The sequence below is a fragment of the Euphorbia lathyris genome, chromosome 8 (genome assembly GCF_963576675.1).
Source record: "Euphorbia lathyris chromosome 8, ddEupLath1.1, whole genome shotgun sequence".
Taxonomy (NCBI): domain Eukaryota; kingdom Viridiplantae; phylum Streptophyta; class Magnoliopsida; order Malpighiales; family Euphorbiaceae; genus Euphorbia; species Euphorbia lathyris.
This window is the reverse complement of record NC_088917.1, coordinates 46,906,794-46,931,602: the sequence shown is the minus strand read 5'-3', so window position 1 is coordinate 46,931,602 and position 24,809 is coordinate 46,906,794. Positions and strand designations below refer to the sequence as shown.

General features: G+C 36.4%; 1 protein-coding gene across 5 annotated transcripts; it reads left to right on the top strand.

Moving 5' to 3' along the window:
- The first annotated feature begins 1,989 nt into the window (after positions 1-1,989).
- LOC136202302 (transcriptional corepressor LEUNIG) lies at positions 1,990-22,674 on the top strand. 5 transcript variants are annotated; one of them, XM_065992828.1, is made up of 18 exons: positions 1,991-2,316; positions 2,668-2,765; positions 2,896-3,005; positions 3,904-4,275; positions 4,380-4,465; positions 4,743-4,821; positions 4,899-4,974; positions 5,160-5,209; positions 5,362-5,673; positions 5,775-5,972; positions 6,410-6,640; positions 6,764-6,878; positions 15,657-15,766; positions 15,996-16,145; positions 16,886-17,041; positions 17,168-17,284; positions 21,269-21,475; positions 22,299-22,674. In XM_065992828.1, the coding sequence occupies exons 1-18, from the start codon at positions 2,285-2,287 to the stop codon at positions 22,440-22,442; spliced, it is 2,643 nt and encodes an 880-aa protein (XP_065848900.1). In that variant the 5' UTR covers positions 1,991-2,284; the 3' UTR covers positions 22,443-22,674. The 5 variants fall into 5 exon arrangements, with proteins under 5 accessions (XP_065848901.1, XP_065848900.1, XP_065848897.1 ...); XM_065992825.1 differs by having other exon boundaries at positions 6,737-6,878; XM_065992826.1 differs by having other exon boundaries at positions 6,395-6,640.
- The last annotated feature ends 2,135 nt before the right edge of the window (positions 22,675-24,809 follow it).

Below are 24,809 nucleotides of genomic sequence, written 5' to 3'. Positions count from 1 at the left end.
GAGAAAGAAATAGAGGGAAAAAGATGAAGGATGGAGGATATGGGTATAGAGGTAATTTTATGTTAGGTGGTCATTTTTTTTTACTTTTTGACCGGTCAAAGTTGAGGTGACGTGTTGACTGAGCGTTGATCGGTCATTTTTACCTGCTGTACACCATAGTGTCCAGTCACCTATAAGGTCGTACATATTAGTGAGACAAATTGAAGGTTACACACCAAAATGTGAAATGAGGCAAAGTTTGTACACCATTGATGGGATATACTCAATTAAAATTAGTAATGTATTGTTATATTTACCAACAGTGAGAGGAGAGAGAGAGTGCTCAATAATAAGTTATTAATAAAAAAAATAACTTGAGGAGTCACTAAGAATGGAGATAGACTACTCAAAACAGCATCTCCAACTTAGTCCACTCTCTAAAAATAATATAAACAATCGACTCTTAGTGATTTAAAGAGTGACTAATATATATCATTTTCAATAATATTCCTCATATTCACTATTGGTAAGTATAACAATACTTAATAAGGAGGGGACTAATAGTGGAGGGAGGCTCCTCAATAATAGAGAGGATGAAGAGACTCCTCAATAATAGAGTACTCAATAATAACTTACTAAGAACCTTATTAATCTCTCAATTATTGAGACGTATCTCTCCAATCCTAGTCCATTTCTTATTCCAATTTTTTTTATTAATAAGTTATTATTAAGAGTATCTTTCCTCTTACTATTAATAAATATAACAATACACAATAATTTTAATGATAAAAAAAATGAGGAGTGAATATGAAGATTTTTATTGAAGATGAAATGTACTAGTCTCTACTGAAATCACTAACAGTCAATTTTTTATATTATTTTTAGATAGTGAACTAAGAGTCTCTTGGAGATGCTCTTAACTTTAAAATTTGACAAAAACAGATGGTTTCTTTAGTAAAAAGGTGTGGGATAAAATTTCAGGTTAGGACTTTAGGTCTGACTAATCATAACCTTTAATAGTGGTGTTTGATAAAAAACGATTTCAAACAACAGATTGGTTTCAAACCGCTAATTTTGAAAAAAAACTGATTTTAGGATTTTTTTTAATTACATGATTGAAGAATTTATTTTAAATTTTCTGTTATCCCAAATGAAGGATATGAATTATCAAAGAAGAAAATAATAGACATTCAAGATAAATATTTTTATTTTACACAAACAACTATTTGTTTTACCAAACAGTTTTACATAAACAACTAATCAAATTAGATAGCCTTTTTGAGAGTGCCAACCTAGTTGGGATTCCCGTTGGGCTAGGTCCGTATTTCAATAAAAAAAACTAATCAAATTAGATACATCAAATAAGCTATTTTTCAAAAAGAAAAAGAAGTTAAATAAAAAGTTCAACTAAGCTAATATAATCAGCTACCACTCTTTCAAAAAAAAAAAATTTCCAAACATGATTAATATTCTTGCAAATCTTTATTTTTAATGATAAATTACATTAATGATCCTCAAATTTTCCCTTACTTTCACTAATCCTGTTCAAAATTGGACATTAAAGCCTCTAAATTTTGAACTATATTGAACAATTTTATCGTTGACCAAGTAAAAATGACGATCTCAAATGAAAAAGTTCAAAAATTAAAATTGATTAAAACACATTTTCTATCGAACCAACTTTTCAAGTTCACAATTTTTATAAAGGTATCATTTCAAATGATCACTTTCTTTCTGTTAACTAAACAACACTTGAATATTCTTAAAACACAATGTTTAAGAATTAAAGTTGTTAATGTCAAGTTAGTTCCTATTGGAGTTGTCATTATAATCAACTATAAAAGCGCGGTTATGTTTGTAAAGTGTAAAACCAAACAACATTAAGGGCCATAAGTGTAATTTACTATTTTTCTAAATAAAAAATTATTATTATTATTGTTATTATTTTTCTATAGGAATTCTGAAAGAAAGAAATAAAAGTTTTGGGTTTGCAGGTATTGTATCCATCTTTCTCTTTTCTAGTATTTTCTCAATTTGTACCATTAAGAAACATCTTAGTTTCTTTCTTTAATTTCCATTAGCTAAGATTGCAACAACCTTAAGCTTCTATTTTCCCACATGGATTGTGCATATCTTTCTCTCTGACTAGGTGTCTTTGTCTGTGTCTTTTTCGGTTCAATATCTGTTATAGGTAAAAGTTTGTGATATGGTCATTTCTGGGTTGCAATTTTAGAGGTTGAGGGAGCTCTGGGAGCTTTTATTCACATATTGTGAACTGTTTATGTGACAATATTGATTAAGCAATATGTCTCAAACAAACTGGGAAGCAGATAAAATGTAAGTTCTATTTCATTTCTCTCATACTTGCTACAATTTCTGTATGGGTTTTCGGTTTTTCTTCCCTACTAGTGCTCACTCTTTATATGGGTTTCAAGCTTCTTTTAGGTATTCGACTAAAGTTCAGTTGTTATTTTAATGATACATTCACATTGTTGTTCTAGGGTTTATATTTATGCACAGTGCCTTCTTTTGGGTTTCTTTTTCCTTCTTTTTTTCTTAAAGATTTTTCTTTTTGTTGATATAAACTAGTTATAGTGCAAATGTTTTTCTAGGTTTTTGTTGATAGTCCGATATTAGCGTTTAGTTCCTGCTAGTATTAACATTATTTTAAGTTTGTATAAACAACAGGTTAGATGTTTATATCCATGATTATCTAGTAAAGAGAGACTTGAAGGCTTCTGCTCAGGCTTTTCAAGCTGAAGGAAAAGTATCATCTGATCCTGTAGGTATGCTTTCGAAAAATTGATAAAGGGGAAAGAGCTGTGCATTTATATTATAAGGTTCATTGTTCTTTTTTCTATTATTATTTTTCATTTTTCAAATGGATTTATTTAAATTCTGGGCTCTGATTTCCAGCCATTGATGCGCCTGGAGGGTTTCTCTTTGAATGGTGGTCGGTCTTCTGGGATATATTTATTGCTAGAACTAATGAGAAGCACTCAGAGGTTGCTGCATCTTATATTGAGGTTGGTTTTCAAGTCTTTTGCAATATATCTTGTTATTATCTTTGCGCTTTATCTGTGTGTGATTTATGAGTGACCGAGTAAGGGATTTTGATGAACTTTGTTTGACAAAGTATGATAATAATACAAGGACCTATAATCTCCTTTCGAACATTCTGGTGTTGTCTCTGAACGTTTAATTCTCAAAAGAAATCCTCCAAAAGGAATAAAAGGAAAAGGACAAGAATTGTGTGTTGTGTTTCTTTAGCATTAATGCATAAGGACAAAGGTGTGGACAACTGATTGAAATACCTGCCTCCAGTCCTCCAGACATTTGAAACACCTCTTCTCTTATGTAAGAACCAAATGTTCCGCTGAAGTGCCTTTCCATCCTATGAAGTCTGATTTTATCAATATGTATTGGAGTCTTTAAATTATTCACTAGTTGCAATGTTGTAGGAACTTCTTGAAATTGTTATGCCCTTTAACTATTTACTGGCTTCAAAATTAGAAAGACCTACAAACGCTCTTTCCCCCATTTTTCCTAGGATGTACTGAAACTTTTCAATTGGAAAAATAGATTATATTCTTCTTTTAAAGCTGGCCTTGTGATGAATTGATACATTCCTATATTATTTCAGTCTACTAGACCTCCTGATATGTTCAATATGGTGCCAAAATGTGCACCATCATCTTACGTACTTGGAGGGAAAGGGTGAGCTGAAACTTAACTCAGGGCATGCATGCTATAATTTGAAAGCTGACTAGCCCTAAAGTTACTCTAAGGCGGTTGTGGTGTATGGCTTTAGATATGTATTGTAGTTTAGAAACTGATCGCATTTTACAAGGGCATACATTAGAGTTCGTGGACATAAGATGAATTTGACATCCACATTAACTAAGTGGCATGTTTAAATTCCAGACACAGATGATTAAAGCACGGGAACAGCAGCAGCAGCAACAACAAGCTCAACCACCACAACATCAGCAGCAGCAACAACAACAACAACAGCAGCTGCAGATGCAACAGATCTTGTTGCAGAGGCATGCTCAACAGCAACAACAACAGCAACAGCAGCAGCAGCAGCAGCAACAACAGCAACAATCTGTTCAGCAGCAGCAGCAGCAACAACAACAACAACAGTCTGCACAACAACAACAACAACAACAACAACAGCGAAGGGATGGCGGCCACCTACTAAATGGTACAACAAATGCCTTGGCGACTAAAATGTACGAGGAAAGATTAAAATTGCCAATCCAAAGAGATTCTTTGGATGATGCAGCAATGAAGGTATTTTTTTCTCCTTTTTCTTTTATCTCTTTGCATGACTAACTTTTTATGTTTCAAAGTAAGGTAGGTAATTGGGCTTAACCATTTTTTCGAACTTGTTACAGCAAAGATTTGGGGAGAATGTGGGCCAGCTTTTGGATCCAAATCATGCCTCAATATTAAAGTCTGCAGCAACTGGACAGCCATCAGGGTGCCTTTTTTTATTTTTTCTTTCTTTCTTTCTTTCTAATTCATCTTACCTTTAATATTCTGATGAAGCAGTTTATACGTACATGTGTCTCTAATTCTGTGGTGATTGTAGATTTGTAGTCACTAATCTCTGTCTCACTAGCCAGACCACGTTGTGCTTACTTTCAATCTGATGGCCAAAATAATTCTTCATCCATTTTAGGCTTCTATTTTTTGCAGTTTGACGGTTGATCCAATGATCAGTGTAAAGCTTATCTTGTTGTATCATTTGAATTCAGGCAAGTGTTGCATGGTGCGGCCGGTGGAATGTCCCCACAGGTTCAGTCTCGGAATCAACCACTTCCTGGGTCCACACCAGTATGGTCTCCCCAAAGTGATTCCATTTTTACATCTTCTATTTTTTATTTTTCTTTCTAACTTGTCTTTGTGATTAGGACATAAAGACTGAGATCAACCCGGTGCTAAATCCCAGAGCTGCTGGTCCAGAGGCATCATTGATAGGGATTCCTGGTACTAGAGGCTCTTGAATTTTATCTTTTCAGGCATCTGTGACCTATGAGTTTCCGAAAACCAATTATTTGACTTAAAGACAAATAAACCTTTCTTTCTTGTTTGGAAGCCTGATATTATACACCTTATGGTTTGTGAAATCATGTGGCTTAGAGATTTCTTTGGCAAACATTTTACTGTTTCAGGGTCAAATCAAGGTGGTAACAATTTGACTCTAAAAGGATGGCCTCTCCATGTAAGTATTCTGCCATTCATGTTTCTCAGTTCCGAAGCTTCATTATCACGATTGTAATGCATTGGTTTTGGACGCGAAAGAGGAAATAATGCTTTTATTATGAGAACTTCGCTACTTCAGCGTTTGGTTTAACCTGTGAACTCCCATGTTAGGGATTAGATCAGCTTCGCTCTGGGCTCCTTCAACAACAGAAATCTTTTATTCAGGCTCCTCAGCCATTTCATCAACTTCAGATGTTGACGCCACAACATCAACAACAGCTTATGCTTGCACAGCAAAATTTAACATCACCTTCTGCTACTGATGAGAATCGAAGATTGAGAATGCTTTGGAACAACCGTAATATGGGGCTTGGAAAGGATGGGCTTACAAACTCTGTTAGTGATGTAGTTCCAGATGTTGGATCTCCTTTACAAGCTGGTGGCTCCCTCTTACCTCGCCGAGATGCAGATTATCTGATTAAGGTCCCTTGGTTTTATCAATTGCCATTCATCAATGGTTATATGTATCCCCCCCTTTAGATTTGACTTCTTTCCCATGACTATATTTTCTACAATTTTGGTAGTTAAAAATGGGTCAAATTCAACAGCAGCAACAACAACAGCAGAACAGTAATGCGCAGCAGCAACTTCAGCAGCATGCTCTTTCAAGTCAGCAATCTCAGAATTCAAATCACAACCTTCATCAGCAAGATAAGATGGGAGGTGCTGGTAGTGTCACTGTAGATGGTAGCATGTCCAACTCCTTTCGAGGAAGTGATCAGGTCTGTTCTCTCTGTTGACTCTAACATCTACGCTCACAGGCTGTCCATGTGATATTAATTTGTCCCTGCTATTCCATCCCCCCTGCCAAAACATCACCCAGAAGAAGTCATTCTCTTTCCAATGTGGTTTCTTGGTGTTTTTAGGAATAGGTATAGTTTCCATTTGAAAACAGTATGGAAATATGTAGTCATTATACACTGACAGATTAAGGCGCATAGAATGCATTTTAACTTTTTATTGAGTAATTTGCAAGATCAATTATTTTGCATTCTAGTGTATATTTTTAAAAGTTGGGGTTTCTATAACTTGGTTTCTATTTAGCATGTAGGCAATATGCATTCTTTTTGAAAAATTGTTGAGGGTGTAGCAAATCTGTAACCTGGACAGGTTTCTAACATGGGTTTCCTTATTCCAATTTAAGGTTTCAAAAAACCAGACTGGGAGGAAGAGGAAACAGCCAGTATCATCTTCAGGTCCTGCTAATAGCTCCGGTACTGCAAATACGGCAGGGCCTTCCCCAAGTTCCGCACCTTCTACGCCTTCAACTCACACTCCTGGAGATGTGATCTCTATGCCTTCTTTGCCGCATAGTGGTGGTTCTTCTAAGCCTCTAGTGATGTTTGGCACTGATGGTACAGGCACTCTTACATCTCCTGCAAACCAGTTGGTAAGCATTGGTTTTATCTTCTTCTTCATTCTTTTCTTCGGTAAAGGAATTGAAAATTCCTTGCGGGAGTTCTCATTGCCATTCCCATTTTGGCAGTGGGATGATAAGGATCTTGAATTGCAGGCTGATATGGATCGTTTTGTGGAGGATGGATCACTTGAGGATAACGTTGATTCTTTTTTATCTCATGATGACACTGATCCTAGAGATACAGTTCCTCGGATGGATGTCAGCAAAGGTGTGCAAATGCTTGATTAAGTACTGATCTAAATCATTTTCTTAAGTATTTTCAAAACTTGACATATTTATTTTTGTATTTTTATTGGATGAGATTCATGGAGAAGTAAAAGGATTCTGAATTATTTTTCAATATGCTGTATAATGCCCGACTTCATACCCTCGAGATGACCAGAAACTCTCCCAACATAAATCCCTTGACAAAACGATTTGGCATAACTGCAAAAAATATGAAATGATCCTTTATTTCATCTCTGGAAATGAAATATACAGATTCCTCAGCTTACTATATTTTTCTAAATAATAAATAACCATATTTTCCCACACTTCCCCTCAAGCTGATGAATTTGTCTTGTAAATGCCAAGGTTGCTAGTTATCTTTCGAAATATCACTCCATTTTAGTCCATTGGTCAGTTAATCTGGAAGTTATCCTTCTGCAGTAACAAATCAAGTGCAAATCAGACCACAATCTAGCATTTCCTTTGTGAAGTATCTGTTGATTTCCACATGTTTGGAGTGGTCCTTTTCTATATGATTATGTGCTATTTCAGGCTTGTTGTCATGGTAGAGTTCCATTGGTTTTTCCCACTCAATCTTTGAAGAATCTAGAATGATCTTAAGCTACAATAGCTTGCAGATGTCTAAAGCGCTGCTCTAAATTCAACCTCTGCACTTTGACCTTGCTAGCATGCTTTGTTTGTTAGTACTCCATATTATGAGGTTGCAGCCAAGAAAGTACACTGACCTGATATAATCAGCATCTTTGTAGGTTGCAAGATTCAATTTTCTCCTATTTTTGAAAATGATTCCTATCCATGGAGTCCCTCGAGGCATTGCAGGATCATGATTACAGCTTAATGATGCACTTCTTTTGGATTGTGTGTAAAGTGACTAGCAATACAAACTGTAATGGCAATGTCAGGTCTAGTGTATGACAAGTAAATTAACCTTCCAACTAGTCTTAGCTAGGTACATTTCTCAATCAGACATCTTAAAGGGCTTCCTTGAGTCTGTTATTAAATTCTACAGGAGTTTCAGCAGCTTTACAACCCCAGCTACCTTGTTTCCTTCGACATAAGCTAGCATGTACTTTTGTTGTAATTAAAAATTTCACGTAACTAGTAAGGAAATTCAACTCCAAGAGGGTATTTCAGTCTACCAAGCTCTTTTATTTCAACTCATTGATCAGCACTTCCACAAGGTTTTTCTTCCTTCCATATTGTTCTCTGCTACTATATTATCATCTACATATACTGACAAGGCAATCTCCTGATAATGAGTGCTTAATAAATAAAGTATTACATTCTTCCATGTAACTTGGTGCTGAAATTCAGAGTGTTCAGATTTTTTATGATTTTATGTGGAAATAGGTCGGATTGTTTAGGAACATGAAGAACAGTATCAAGTTTCCAAGTCTGGTTAATTATTAAACCTCCTTGGCCTGCACCTATGATTGATGTACCATCTCTCTTATCGCTGGAACATGGCATTATTAGAGGTGAATCTGTGTGATGAAGAAGGCATTGGTTGCTGAAATTTCAGCATCTTCAACCTCAGAATACCTCAGAATAAGTTTGTCCAACAGCATTCCATCTCTCTTTTGCAATGGCAAGGAACATGCATGTGTCCATATCTCCTTTGCAATGGCAAGGAACCTGCATGTATCGCTGATTTCTAGTAGCATTGAATTACATAGCCAAGGCATTACCATAGCATCTGATTCATACGAGATATTAGGTCTATGATTTCCTGCTTTAGATCCTCTACCGAGCGTCTCGGTTTGCCTTTCCTTTTCGAAAAGTTCGAATGATCTTTGGCCATTGAAGTTATTCTTTCCATTTGATCTATATGCTTGCTTTATGTTTAGTAATGCCCCATTTGTTTGCCAAAATATTTTTCTGATTTTTCGGTGTTTGTTTGCTTAGGAAAATAAGTCAACAGAAAATTTTAGGTTAGTCAAAAGAAAAATATACGAAGAAAGCAAGGAAAATGTTTTACCCTTTTGAAAAGAGAAACATTTTCTTAAGTCTTTTGAAACCCTACTCCATTTCTTCTTACCTGTAATTTCTTTATTGGTATTTCTACTTGGTCTCTATTTACATATGTTTATATACACAACTAGCTAGTGATATTACCTCTAATGACTAGGAGACATCTTTACCCTACAAGCAGCCTAGACATACAACAGCCTAAGTAGCCCTTTAGCAGCCTTGGGCATGCTCTACATTAATTACAATGCTTTACATTAGTTACACTCCCCCTCAAGTTGGAGCATAGATATTAATCATCTCCAGGTTGGTACATCTATTGTTAACTCGATTTCTTGATAACGCTTTCGTAAACACGTTTGCCAATTGCCCCCCTGTTCTGATATGTGGTGCCATCTTCTAGCTTTTCTCTAGTAAAGTGGCAGTCAACTTCTATGTGCTTTGTTCTTTTATTGAATACATGATTGTTGGCGATATAGGTAAATGCTTCATGTGCTTTGTTCTTTTATTGAATACATGATGTGCTTAGACATAGCCATACAAGTTCACACGTAGCCATACATTTATTGCATTTATTGTGAATTTTCCCGGACCCCTGAGCAATAAACAGGTGGTTGCTCCATATAAACTTCCTCGCGTAAATCACCATTCAGAAAGGCATTCTTGACGTCAAGTTGATAAAGCGGCCAATTGTAAGTAGTAGCTAAAGAAACAAACAATCGAACAGAAGAAAGTTTAGCAACAAGGGTAAATGTCTCTAAATAGTCGATGCCATAAGTCTGAGCATAATCCTTTACAACCAAGCGGACCAATTGTAAGTAGCAGCCAAAGAAACACACAATCGAACAGAAGAAAGTTTGGTAAATGTCTCTAAATAGTCGACGCCATAAGTCTGAGCATAACCTTTTGCAACCAAGCGAGCTTTCAGTTGAGCAATAGAACCATCCGGGTTGATTTTGACAGGGAACACCCATTTGCAACCGATAGCACCCTTGTGAGGCGAAAGAGACATAAGATTTCAAGAGTATGCATTTCCTCTTACATCGCTTTAAGCCATCCAGGATCTAAAGCTGCTGCAAAAGACTTGGAGGAAGGTGATAATGCATCATAACATACAAATGAAGGAGCTGGGTAAGTGCATTGGCATGTACCTTTTTGTAAGGTGATAGGAAGGTCGAGAGCACTAAGGGTTGCAACACTTGAGTGATGTACACGCCAAGAATAAACTTGACGGACAACCGGTCAGGAATGAATAGAAACCACATGTTCACTTACCATATAAACAAGATAATCATTGTCAAAAGGACTTGACGCATTAACAGAAGGAGTTGATACAAGACCATAGAAAAGAGTTTTTTCAAAAAATAACATTAGCAGACACCAAATAACGACCCTGAGGAGAGTAGCAATGATACTCTTTTTTATTCCGAGAATAATTCACAAAGATACACTTGAGTGATTTGGGATCAAGTTTGGAGACTTGTGGTCGCATGTCTTGAACAAAACAAGTACACCCAAAAACACGAGGTGTGAGAGGGAATAGAGAGAAAGGAAAAAGAAGGGAGTGTGGAATCTGACCATTAAAGACTGAAGAGGGCATACGGTTGATGAGAAAACAGGCACTGGAAACCGCATCTTTCCAGAAGGCTTTGGGAACCTACATATGAAACAACATTGCTCGAGCAACTTCTAGCAAGTGATGATTCTTACATTTAGCAACACCGTTTTGCTGAGGGGTAACAATGCAAAAAATGTTATAAATAATACCATGATGAGAAAGATATGATAGGAAGGTGCTATATTTTTTAGCATTGTCACTTTGCAAAATACAAATAGATTTGTTAAATTGGGTGCTAATCTCAGCATGAATGGCACAAAAGACAATAAATAATTCTAAACTATATTTCATAGGATAAAGCTAAGTAACACGAGAATAATCATCAACAAAGATTACAAAACAACGAAAACCAAGTTTGGACACAATAGGACACGGACCACCAAATAAAAGGAAGACTCCACATGTTTATTTATTCGCGGAGTATACGAAACACTATGATGCTTAGCAAATTGACAAGCTTCACGTTGTAGAGTAGAATTGTAACATCATTCCCTAATACCATGTAGATATTGTCCACTTTGGCCCAAATCCAACACCTTAGGCCTCACGACTTTAAAATGCATATGTATGTATTAGATTCTCATTTTACTAATAAGCCCTAGTCACTCTCTCTCCATTTTTGATGTGGGATTCAGTTAATTCCTCCCTATCACCATCCCTTAGGGTCGCTCCTTGCTCATGCCTTCTACCCTGACGCCACACATTCCGGACCGGGTCGTTATAGGCCCACCAGCTTCCGCCTGGTTTTCCGAACCACACATTGTGGAGAGTCAACTCTGATACCAATTGTAACATCCTGCCCTAATACCATGTAGATATTGTTTGTTTTGGCCCGAATCCAACACCTTGGGCCTCACGGCTTTAAAACGTGTCTGCATATATTGGATTATCATCTTACTAATAAGCCCCAATCACTCTCTCTCCATTTTCGATGTGGGATTCAGTTCATTCTTGTCCCCATCGCCGTCCCTTAGGACCGCTCCTTGCTCAGGACTTCTACCCCAGAGCCACCCACTCCGGACCGGGTCGTTTCAAGAATCCCGCGGAAGACTAGGGTATAACTTTAGCAAAATGGGAAATGATGGATGACCAAATTGGCAGTGAAGTTGTAAAAGAAACGAGCTTGACTAGGCAATGGATCTTGGCACCTGACAATGCGTTGAATCAAAAGGATACAATCCATTTACCAAGTTCCCTTTATTGATTATTTGCTTCGTTCCAAGATCCTTGAAAAAACAATGGGTAGGATAGAAAATAACACAACAGTTAAGAGTCTTGGTAAGTTGGCTCACAGATAATAAGTTCAAAGGAAAAATGGGTGAACATAAAACAAATGATAAAGGAATAGTGGATGTTGGGTGAGCTGTCCCTTGTCTAATTAGTTGGAGGTTGATGACTGTTTTACATCATAGCTTACACAGAATTGCTGAAACCGAGCATACTCATATGCAGAAATAGTGACAGAGGACGGGGTTGGTACGATGCCATCTTGAGTTGCCATATTTACATATCTCCTAGGCGGTTTACCATGCCATTTCTAGTAAATTTTCTTAACATGCCCTTCTCTCCCACAATAATAACAAGTACGAGGGGAACTACAGTTGCCACTAGGAATAGTATTGTCTCCACCTCTACGACCTGGACTAGCCTTGCTTACCAATGTGACTGTGTCATATAGTAAATTTTCTTAACATGCCCTTCTCTCCCACAATAATAACAAGTACGAGGGGAACTACAGTTGCCACTAGGAATAGTATTGTCTCCACCTCTACGACCTGGACTAGCCTTGCTTACCAATGTGACTGTGTCATAGGGCAATGTACCAGAAACCATTACGCCATCCTTATAGATGTTAAGTAAACGAGAATAGACATCCTCGAAAGACGGGGTCCCACTAGTCAACAGCTGTGTACGGGCCACATGATACTCAGGACCTAAACCTGTTAGAAAGCACTGAACAACAACCCGCTCCTATGTTTGCATCTGTTTCACATCAGACCCAATGGGAAACATACTGTTCTCTTCTTTATATGCTTGTTTCACGTCAGTATAGTATTGTAGAAGAGACCAATTTTTTACTCCGCACTATAAATCCTTAATAGTAATATATGAAGATTGAGACATCCTTTTTGTTAGCATACAGAAACTCTAGATATTCCCATGATTCCTTGACAGTCTCACGGTGCGTCACAACATCATCAATAGTGGGATCGAGAGTGTTCTGAATTTGATTAAACAATTTATAATCTTGCATTAACCATTTCTTACAAACATCAACATTTGTTTTAGGTGGGGGGTTACCAATTAAGTGGTATTCTAAGTCAGCACTGTTGACAAACCTACAAATACTTTGTTGCCACTGAGGATAGTTTTGACTCCCAATTAATTTTTTATCGGTAATTTTAGAGGAGCTTAAAGTTAGTTAGGTGAATAAGATTTTTTTTTTTTTTTGCTTAATAGCAGTATTACAATCAAATCCCAAACAAAGTAACTCAAATCCCACAATCAAATACAGTAGAAAGAAAAGACAAGAAGAAAGTCAGATTCAAGGGAGGACTTTTCTGACAAAGATGCGCACACTGGGTGGTCGGAAATGAAGTTCCGATGCCAAAAAGTAAGGTAGCCGAGGAGGAGTTTGTCAGAGGCACGTGAGGCCCACACGCTGGTCGGATGGTGGCAGGATTTTGGGTAAACGCGATTGAAGGCGGAGAAGAGGAATGGGAGGGGTGGTGAGATAAGTTGACGGCTGAAACTATAAGAACTCAAGAGACCCAAGCTCTATTCACTATCTGTGAAATACTACCCATGTAATTTTTAATTGGTATTTCTACTAAGTCAGTATTACATGCACATACATTTATATACACAACTAGCTAGTGATATTACCCCTAATGGCAAGGAGACATCTTTACTCTACAAGCAGCCTAGACATTTTACATTTTACCCCACAGCAGCCTAGACATACAATAGCCTAAGTAGCCCTTCAGCAGCCTTGGGTATGCTCTACATTAATTACAGTGCTTTACATTAATTATATTACCTTTTTGGGGTAAATTTCATCAATGGTGTACAACTTTTGCCCCATTTCACACTTTGGTGTACAACCTTCATTTTGTCACACTAAAATGTACCACCTTATAGGTGACCTTCCACTATGGTATATAGCATGTATAAATGACCGGTCAACTCGAAGTCAACGTGCCGCATCATCATTTTACATCTAACTCATTAATAAAGTGGGACCCATTAAAAAATTAATTTTATGTCTTTCTCTCTTTTACCCTATTCCTCCATCTCTTCATCTTCTTCCCTCAAATTCTTTCTCTCTCTAACTCCTCTCTCTCTCTCTTTTCAAATTTTAGCAATTAATGGTCGTAGTGAAGTTAGAATAGGTACAAAAGACCTGAAGATACAAAATTTGAAGAGAGAGAAAGAAATTAAGGGAAGAAGATGAAGAGATGAAGGAATAGGGGTAAAAGAGAGAAAGAGATAAAATTAATTTTTTTATGATTTGTGGGTCTCGATTTACGAATGAGTTGGATGAAAAATGATGATGTGGCGTGTTGACCGGTCATTTTTCCCTGTTATACACTATAGTGGGAGGTCACTTATAAGGTGGTACATTTTAGTGTGACAAAATAAAGGTTGTACACCAAAATGTGAAATGGGGCAAAGGTTGTACACCATTAATGAAATTCCCTTTTGAAAATAATAACCACCTGCCACTTCCCGTTTTCTAGTATTGTAGCCAAACACCAGATTTTTTTTTTTTTTTCAATTTTTTTCCCTTGCCCAATATTTTCCGGCAAAAAAACGGGGTCTAATTAAAATGAAGCAGAATTATTTTCTATGGCTTCGGGCATGGCTATGAGTTATGTTACCCGGACACGGATACGGTATCCGACACGGACACGGGAAACATCTTTTCTATAAAACATAGGACACAGAAACGTGGGGGAAACGTGTAAATATTAAAAATATTGGGGCACATTTATAAATATTAAAAATATATTTTTATATTTGTTTGTAATATAACTAAATAAATACATATAAAAGAAATTATAAAACTCTTATCTAACTATAATCATTAGATTCATGAAATATAAATGATGTCAAAAACACGTTCAGAGAAAAAAAGATAAAACAATGAAAGCTTTGCTCCTGATTACTAAAAATCTATTTCTTCAATGTTTATTTATATCTTCACCAACAAATAGGGATTCTAGCTCTGGTTTATCTAAAGTTTTCCTCACTGTCTTTTGGTTTACCTAAGATTTATTGTTGCACATAAAGATCCTCGTACTCCTTTGGATATTCCTGCTCGTTTTTCCTTCAAATAAGGATCGACCATAATTGCTCTATTTACCTCTGTTTTTTCTGAAATGAAATGCAATCGTTTTTTTTTGGGAAACGGGTGTCCCAGACAGATACGGGTATCCAACTTTTGAATATTACGGATACGTCCCCGAAACGTATCCTAGAAGTTTCCGAGAGTTTCCGTATCCGAAACGTATCGGATACGTGATACGCGGGCATGTTGAAGTATCCCTGCTTCAGAGGCTATGAGAGACTGAGGTTAATAGGAAGTGAGAAATTAAGAGGAAAAAGACTCAGAAATGAAGGCTCTAAGAATTAATAGCACACTTGGAAAAACAGCAATTAAGGCTATAAGTGAAGCACACAACGGTTGGGTGATACGGCGACCAATCAAATTTTTTTTGTTAAAGAGCTAAATGCTCTGATACAATGTGAAGAAGTATATGCTGTAGAGTTCCTGGATTTGTAAGCTCAAAGAGGACTAGGAAACTCTCCTAACTTGAATCCATTGATAATAGATTTGTTGTAACTGCGCATAATATGAAATAATACCCTTATTTTGTCCCTTAAATATAACGATTCTCCAATTTCCTAAACATATAATTTTCTCATTTAAGAAATAACTATATTTTCCCACTTGATTCAGAAATAAACCAAGTTTAGATATTTCAATACCTGTGGTTATTAATAATGAGTATTCTGTACTACTTTTGACTGCTTGTTTTTTATGGGGCTGATAGATATTTGTTTCAAGAAGCATCACTTTTAGGCATGAAACTAATGAATGGGTTAAATCATATGAAATTCATTATCTTCATACGCCATGATTCTCTGAGCATGGAGTTTTGATCTCAGGGTTCACATTCACTGAACTGAGTTCTGTTAGAGCGAGCACAAGCAAAGTAATCTGTTGCCACTTCTCGTCAGATGGGAAATTACTTGCTAGTGGTGGTCATGATAAAAAGGCAAGTACGGCTATGAACTTTTTAAAAATGTAGAGCAACACCAAAAATTTCTTATGAAAAATAATATTGCTGGAAATTTTTAATTTTCACTTTTATTTATTCGAGAAATTGTCTTTGTTATACATTATTTAAGACAGATGAGAAAGATATCATGTGCAATAGCTTGTGACATATACTTGCTAGCAAAAGTTGAATTTGATTTTTTTTTGACTGGTGGTCTATTATACAGGCTGCCTTGTGGTATACAGATAATTTAAAGCAAAAAACTACCCTTGAGGAACATTCATCATTGATTACAGATGTCCGTTTCAGTCCAAGCATGCCACGTCTAGCAACATCCTCCTTTGACAAAACAGTCCGGGTTTGGGATGCTGACAATGTTAGTTGACTTTATTTTCTCGTCTTCCCCTTTCAATCTATGTATATTTTATTATAAAATTCTTTTGCATTGGCATATATATGCTGAAGGATATTTACATCTCTTGAAATGTATGTAAATGGGTAATTATTCTACTTCGTAAGTAAAATAACATCATTAGTTTTAACTCATTAATTTTTGTAGAAATTTTACCACTTTTTTTTGGTCAAAATATTAGTGAAAAGTGCATTACCGATTTTGTTGAAAAAAAAGGGAAGGGTATTATTGATACTGACATAAGAGTGCAGTGAATTTTGAGAGAGAAACTAAATCTGAAGGGTATGCCTGTGCATTTTATGATAACCCCAATGTGCCGTGATAGGTTTCATGTGAGAATCAGTATCATTTGGTTGCTGTCTATCCTCAATCCTGCAATATCAGTCTCTCTAAAGTTGCTCGTTGAAATTTTCTCATCAATAAAACATGTTTAATACATAGATGATAAAACTTTTGTACCTCTATAAAGTGCATCACTTCAATGAATAAATGTGTCATGGTTTTCACGCCAGTTACAGATTCAATAGTTAGAGAAAAAGTCACGCATACTGTCATAGTGTTGATGACTGCAAAGTGTATCTACTGGAGCTTCTGTGTAGTTGTCTATTTTTATGGAATGGTCCATAGATCTACAATTCAACTGACAATTTTTGTTTCATTTTGGTGTTGGTTCATTAAGCTGTTCCCTTGGATTGGTTTTGCAGCATGGCTACTCATTACGTACTTTCACGGGACATTCTGCCTCTGTCATGTCACTAGACTTTCACCCAACTAAGGATGACTTGATCTGCTCATGTGATTCAGATGGTGAAATACGTTACTGGAGTATTAATAACGGTAGCTGCTCAAGGGTATTCAAGGTAGGTTCTTTATTTCATTTGTGCTTTTCATTAGAGTCTTAATATTATTACTTCGTAATTTTCTTTCCTATGAGCATAGGCTTGATAATTATCTAATAGTACTTCATCTTTTTTTATATGGATTAGGGTGGAACGGCACAGATGAGATTTCAGCCTCGTCTAGGAAGGTATCTTGCTGCAGCAGCCGAGAATGTTGTGTCCATTCTAGACGTCGAGACACAAGCTTGCCGGCATTCTTTGCAGGTTGGTTGAAGGTTTTCTCACATCTATGTTGACTTAAATCCCCATATATGGTGGTTTTTGCTACATCATTTGTGAATTTCATTGTTGCATAAATTTGATTGAGGATTATTTAGAGCATTGTAACGATTAGGGATTCCTGGTAGTAGTAATTAGGGTAGAATTGAAATAGGGAAGAGAAGGATAGAAGAAGAAAAGAGAAGAGAAGAACAGAGATTAGAAGAAGGAATCCCAGAGTTTAGAGAAGAGAGGAATAAGGAAAGAGAAAGTAAGATTTCATTAATTTTCATCTGATCTCTTCCCAAGGAAGAGACTAAATAGGGAAAAGCTATGCTGACGTGGTAGCAGTTACCATAGCACACACATGTGCTATTTTACAGCTATTGAGTAACAAACTCCTAATAGGAAATAACACTAAATAATAAGACAATTAACTCCTAATTAATAGCTAAATAATTCCCTATGATTTCCCTTAATAGGCGTGTCAATACCCTCCCCTTCAGAGCATTCTTGTCCCCAAGAATGTGTGAAAGCAGTGAATTGAACTTGCCAAACACACTGAAACTTCCCAGGGTTGCCCATTGTTGTCACATTAAGCTCCAGTACTACATGAACCACAACCAGAATGGTTTCCTTCTCTCAGTCTTGGAAATTGTCAGCTATTGAGATTGCTTCGTCCCTAAGCTTAGCTTCAGTGTTGCTCAACATTTTTAGCAAAACAGTTTGCAGTGCATTCCTCAAGAAGTCTATGCATGGAAACACTTGCAGCAATAGCAACATGTTTATACCCTACTTTTCCCAAGCCATCATTAGTGTTTGCACTTCCATTGGATGAGTAGCTCAATTTGAAACCTCTAGCACTTCCTTATTTCGCATCATTGCTATCAATATGAAGAGAAAGACTTGATAGCTCTTGCGAGAAAATTTAAAGATTACAACATGCTTTCGGATCTTGTCAGTCAGTTTCTTCAAATGCTTGAACCGCGCCTCCAACAACTATTAAATCAACCCTTGCTGCCCTTGTGGTCTTTGTAATATGCACTAGTGAGCTTGTCTCTCTAACATATATATGAGTGTTATGAAAACTAGGAACAACTTGACTCCCCACATTCTTCTTCAACTTGGATGTCAAAGCAAGTGGTGCATCTGCCTCACCGATTGTTTCATTTAATGGAGCTGCAGTATCCATGTTCAATCTGTTGAGCCCTTTAATTATTCTTGCCTCACGAACAACTGCTTCCTTGCACATTGTTGATCCGCAATCACCATCCCCTACATTGTTGTCCCTAAACCCAATTTTTGCATTCATTGCTTTCTCAGTAGCTACATCAAAGAAATGTCCTTGCTTATGTAAGTGCAGAGGACGACTCAATGGCTCATCAGCCTTTGTTGATTGAGTAGATGGCGTTGCAACATATTTCTCCACTGGTGGGCAAGTACCATTAATTCCCATAAACCAAAATGCAGCTTTTGATGGAACATCCAAACCAAACATTTCAAAATTGCTATCTCTGCCTTCATTATGAAGATGGGAAATCCTTCCATGTCAAGGGAAGACATGAGTAACCAACATACACTATCAACAACTAGTTCGTGCTCCCAATGTAATTGAAGGACTAGTTTTCCAACTGTAATCATCGGCTCCATTATAGGAGTAGCACTAAGTCCATTGTCAGTTGTTGGTGACAACATTTGCTCAATAGCACAAAACCCCACCACATGGAGAGGCTGGACATCAGCACCAATTGTATCATATTCACCATGGTTTTCATCTAGAATCTTCCTAAACCAGGCCACCCTAGCAAACATTACCACTATCATAATCATTTGAGAAAACATCTATCAGATGCTGTCTTCTTCTCCATCTTATTATTAATTGAAAATCCATACTTCTCCTTATCTACTATTTGTTGCTTTGTTACTTCCTTAGTTGCTATAGCATATGCTACCAGAGCTACATCAAAAATTGCCAATTCGATAGGGTCTTTTCTCCAGGTGCCTCTATGATAAATGAAGAAAGTTATATTGGCTTCATTCGCAACTTTATTCTTTAATTCCTTCGCCATGAAATTAATTCTGTGTTTCTTTATGCTCCTATCCATGGCCCGGTAATACACAATAACACCATGATATAGATTATTGTAACTACCAATTAGTAATGCTTCAAAGGGAGAAGAACATTGATTAGAAGAGAGGAATAAGGAAAGAGAAAGTAAGATTTCATTAATTTTCATCTTATCCGTTCCCAAGGAAGAGACTAAATAGGGAAAAGCTATGCTGACGTGGCAACAGTTACCATAGCACACACATGTACTATTTTAGAGCTATTGAGTAACAAACTCCTAATAGGAAAGAACCACTAAATAAGCAATAACAAGCAAATAATAAGACGATTAACTCCTAATTAATAGCTAAATAATTCCCTGTGATTTCCCTTAATAGTCGTGACAAGCATCTCCAATGAGTAGTGCCATGCATTGGAGAGACAAAGGTCGCTTGCTTTTTTATGGCAACGTTGCCACTTTTTGGTAAGATTGCCATCTCTTTTTTTTTCAATAACAAATAAAATTTTAAACAATAAAATAACGATATGTGGGACTAGAGTGACAACTTTTGGACTTGCTTAGCATTGGAGTATGATAGAGAATGGTGTAGCCCAATAGTAGAAAAAGGGGCATTTCGGGCACAAGGCATTAGTACTAGTATTTAGTGTATGAATCATTAGTATATAACGATAGTTGTAGGGAAGGAAGAGGGAGTTTTTGCATTTTTCTTTGGTTGCCTTTGGCAGAGGCTCTACTCCGGTAGAGAGGAAGGTTTCTCCTGCGGGGATTAGAGGGTTGGCTTAGTTATTAAAGGCGCAAGGCGCAAGGGGGGTCCTGGAGCCTTGGCGCAAGGCGCAACTTAAGGCGCGCGCCCGAGCGACCCGAGGCGCACACAAAAAAAATATCATAAATTCATAATACTAGTCACAAATAATCACAAATAGTCAAATAACAACAATAAAACCATAAAATGCATGAGTTAAGTTCTAGTTAACTACTAAGGCATGAGTTAACTGTTGCGATATGTGAAGTAAAAACTGTTGATCTTTGTCTATCCATGCTTTTCTTTTATTTTCTGAACTTAAAAGACCCTAAAATACCTTAACCTTAAAATACCCTCAAAACCCTAAGTACCCTCAACCCTAAAATACCCTAAGGTAGCTGAGGCGCGCCAAGGCGCGCGCCTTGCGCCTGGCTTAAGGCGCACCAAGGCGCGCGCCTGACTGATCGCGCCCGCCTTTGGGCTCCAGAGGCGCTAAGGTTGGAGCCTTAGCCGAGGCGCGCCTGAGGCGCGCCTTTAACAACTATGGTTGGCTCTATCCATTTTGCCTTTTGTTCTCCCTTGTCTTATGTTTCCATTTCATTAGTATTATCAATCTATCAATATTTCTCTTTATATTGCCTTCCCTGTTTTGAGTTTCTCACACAGTATTTTTTTTAATAAAAGTTGCCAAAAGTGAGAGAATAAAATATTATATTTTAGGATGGTGTGTTAAGTTTTGGCAACTTTTGAAGTTGCTGATGCTCTTAGATTTCTTGATGACAAATACTTACATGCTGGTTTAAACTTTGATTCACTGATGCCGATTTGTTAAATTATTGGGTGAATGGAAGCTTTTAATTTTCAATTTCTTGGAGCTCAGAGTGACATGAGTAGCTGGTTAATCTCCATCTAGTAATCGAGACGTTCTATATTATGAAACGTGCATATTGGTTATGCTTGAAGATATTAATATTTTGTTTTATGGGCATATAAGTCCTGACAGTGATCTGATTGTTTTTAAGTTTTGCTCATGATTGCTGTCTACTTTAACTGCCGTATCTCCTTTCTTTCTCACGATAGAACTTCATCGAATCTGTATTGTAAACTGTAGGGACATACTAAACCAATTCATTCCTTTCTCACGATAGAACTTCATCGAATCTGTATTGTAAACTGTAGGGACATACTAAACCAATTCATTCAGTGTGCTGGGATCCTACGGGCGAGTACCTAGCATCCGTGAGTGAGGATTCTGTCAGAGTCTGGAGACTTGGATCTGGGGGTGAGGGGGACTGCGTTCATGACTTGAGCTGCAACGGCAACAAATTCCATTCCTGTGTTTTTCACCCTACTTATCAATCATTGCTAGTCATCGGTTGTTACCAGGCAAGTAATGTTTAACCAATATTCTCTGCATATACATCTTAAATTTATTCTTTACGTTGTCTCTTATGGTTGGTGAGTTGAATACACGTCCATAATGAGTTTTCCATGGTTAACTTCTGGGATTGCTCGACTGGCATGAAGTTACACTACATTAATATGGCTGTAACCTGCATTCTTTTTGTCTAAACATTGAATGGGTGATTTCCCTCGAATGATGATGATGCACTTGGGGTTCACACGAATTTGAAACTTAACAAAAATATTTTCTTGATTTTCACCTGTAGAAAATTCTTGCAACAACTTGTGAAGAACGATCTGGTGTACATCTCTATTATATTAAAAAAACATGAAAGATTCTGTACTTTTGCATCTCTTATTGAGAAAATCAAAACTACAATATTATTAACCTTTGGAGAGGTCAAAAATTGGCTCCTTTACTGACACAAGTTGTCATTTTGACCTATGTATTTTAAATTTGGCATGATTTCCAATTTCTAGTTCAATTTGACACGTGGCTCCTAATCTTTTCACAAATTTTGGCTCTTAATTGGCGGTTTAGTTAACAATGTATTACAAACACCATCACAGAATTAGAGGATATAGTTTGACCAGACATCAAATTTTCAGAAAGGGTATAAATGTGCCAAAATTAAAATACGAATATCAAAATGATTAATTGCTGCAAGTACGGAGGTCAATTAATAGCTTTGCTTTTGCCTTCCATCATTGTTTGCTGAGGAGATTACACTTGATAATGATATATGTGCTCATGCAAAGAAATCTCTGTCTCTGATTTTGGTAGTTTGGGTGTATGCTACTGCAGTCTTTGGAGCTGTGGAACATGACAGAGAACAAGACAATGACACTTTCAGCTCATGAAGGACTTATCGCCGCGTTGGCAGTATCACCTGTCACAGGGGTAGTTGCTTCTGCTAGTCATGATAAGTATATCAAGCTATGGAAGTAACAACATTCTTTTGTTTTCTACTAAATGCTTTTAATGTGTTTATTTTGGTCCCTCAAGACCTGCCTATTTTGCTTTATATTAAAATTTCACGTCCATAGAACCTACCCCCTAGACGGCACGCTAACCATCTATGTTCTTTACATGACTGCTGTGTTGTTAACTTAGAGATGAAGCTTCATGTGTTTTCTTCCAGATTTTGCTTCTACTATATATATACACTCCTTCAATACTACATAGTCAGTAAGAAAAGTTCTTATGCCAGTAGAGTACTTTCTGCACTGGTTCAATCTCTTCTTAAATTCTATCTACATTCTACTGTTTCATTTGGGTTAATTGCATCCATAGTATGCGAATGGAACAAAAATGCTACAAAATTTCATTTTTGAACATCAAAACCACTCTGATTTGATTTCTAATGTAGTCTTTTTTTACTGGATTCTGACAATAACAATCATTAGAATGGACACATGGAGGATACTGCAAATAAGTTCTCTATGCGGATTAAAAATACTTTAAAAAATGACGTCACTAAACCCAAAACTGGCGAAACTGACCTTGGTTAAGAAGGAAGCATGTCATGTCCATTTTTTTTACATGAATGTGTTTAGGTTGGGCTTGATGGCATGTCACTTTTTCAGGGTTAATTTAAAGAAAACCCAGTAAAGTTACTTGTGATTTTTTTTTTTTTTTTTTTTTTGCGCCAACAACAACTTTGTAGTTTGATCCGATTCCCCAACACCATCAAAATTGCTGATGTGGGAGGGTAAATTTATCAATTTTTGTTTACTTTTTTTTTATATTTAAAAAAATTCAAAATTCGGTACAAAAATTATAACTCTCATTTTTCTTCTTCTTTCATGGAAAAATCATGAAAACTTGGCCATTATTTTCATTCTCATGACTTGTACTCTTTCTTTTAATAGATTTTTTTGATATTTCTTAAGACAATGTTGTATTCTTCCCTGAGATTTCGTTCGCATTTTGATATTATTTTTATTTTCATGACTTGTACTCTTTCATGGCAAGCAGTACATTTTTGGATAATTCATCAATCGTAGATACCATAGACTTGTGAACAATGTACAATGTCTAAATTACCTTCAGTTATATTTATACAACTCCTACAAGACATTAAATTTTAAAAATTTAGGTTTTGTTTTGGTGTAAATTCCAGATTTTGAAAAAAGCAACGGATTCCAAAAAATCAATTTAAGAAGAATTATATGAATTTGCAAATCATTTTTTTTTTGGGAAGTAATTTGCAAATCAAAATTGAGTTAATATTTTTGTTTTTTTTTTATTGGTTTGAAATTTTATAATTGATTATCCTTTTAAATATTCAGCCTTAGGAATATGGCACTAAAGTAGGAAAGGTTATATGGTGGAAAAATTTAATCAAACTATCGAGGTACACAATAGGTGTTAATAATTAAAAGGATTAATAAATATAGGGTGTTGTTAAACCCAGCTCCAAATTCCCACCCCTAGCCTCGTGAAAGGATGAAAATGCCCTTTCATGGAATTTGGGAGGGGAATTTCTAATTTTTTTTGCCAATCCGACACGCGGGCGTGTGGATATTACGTCTCACCGCGTGATCGCACGTGATATACACACGCCTCACCGCGTGGTCGGACGTGATAGCCCCACGCTTCACTGCAAGGTCGGATGTGGGGCTATCACGTCCGACCACACGGTGAGGCGTGATATCCACACGTCCGCGTGTCGGATTGGCAAAAAAAATAGCTTTTTAACCCCGTAAATAGTTCGTTAAACCCGTAAATATGCCGTGAAACCCGTAAATAGGCCGTTAAGCCCGTAACTACAGAATTGTACGTAACAAATAGAAATAGAAAACTTAAAAATTAAAATAAACATTAATAAACATAAACATTTATAAACGTAAATGGTTGAATATAATATATACAACAAAAAGTGTTAAAATGTATGAATTTCTACAACAAAAATTCAGCTCGCCCGACGCCACGCATCCATAAACTCATCCATCTCCCTCTTAATGCGTGGAACATCCTCGTCAGATCGGTGGGTAGCTGATAGTTGGGTGACACGCCACAACCATCAACCGGTGCAGTAACTACCCAGCTCTTGTCCTCACTAGCTTTGGGACGTTTGCTTGTCCCTGAAAATTATAAAATTATATTAAAATTATAAATTATACTAAATATACTAAAATTATACTTAAATATGCTAAAATTATACTAAAATTATAAATTATACTAAAATTATAAATTATACTAAATATACTATAAATATACTAAAATTATACTAAAATTATAAATTATACTAAAATTATAAATATACTAAAATTATAAATTACTAAAGTTATACTAAAATTATAATTATACTAA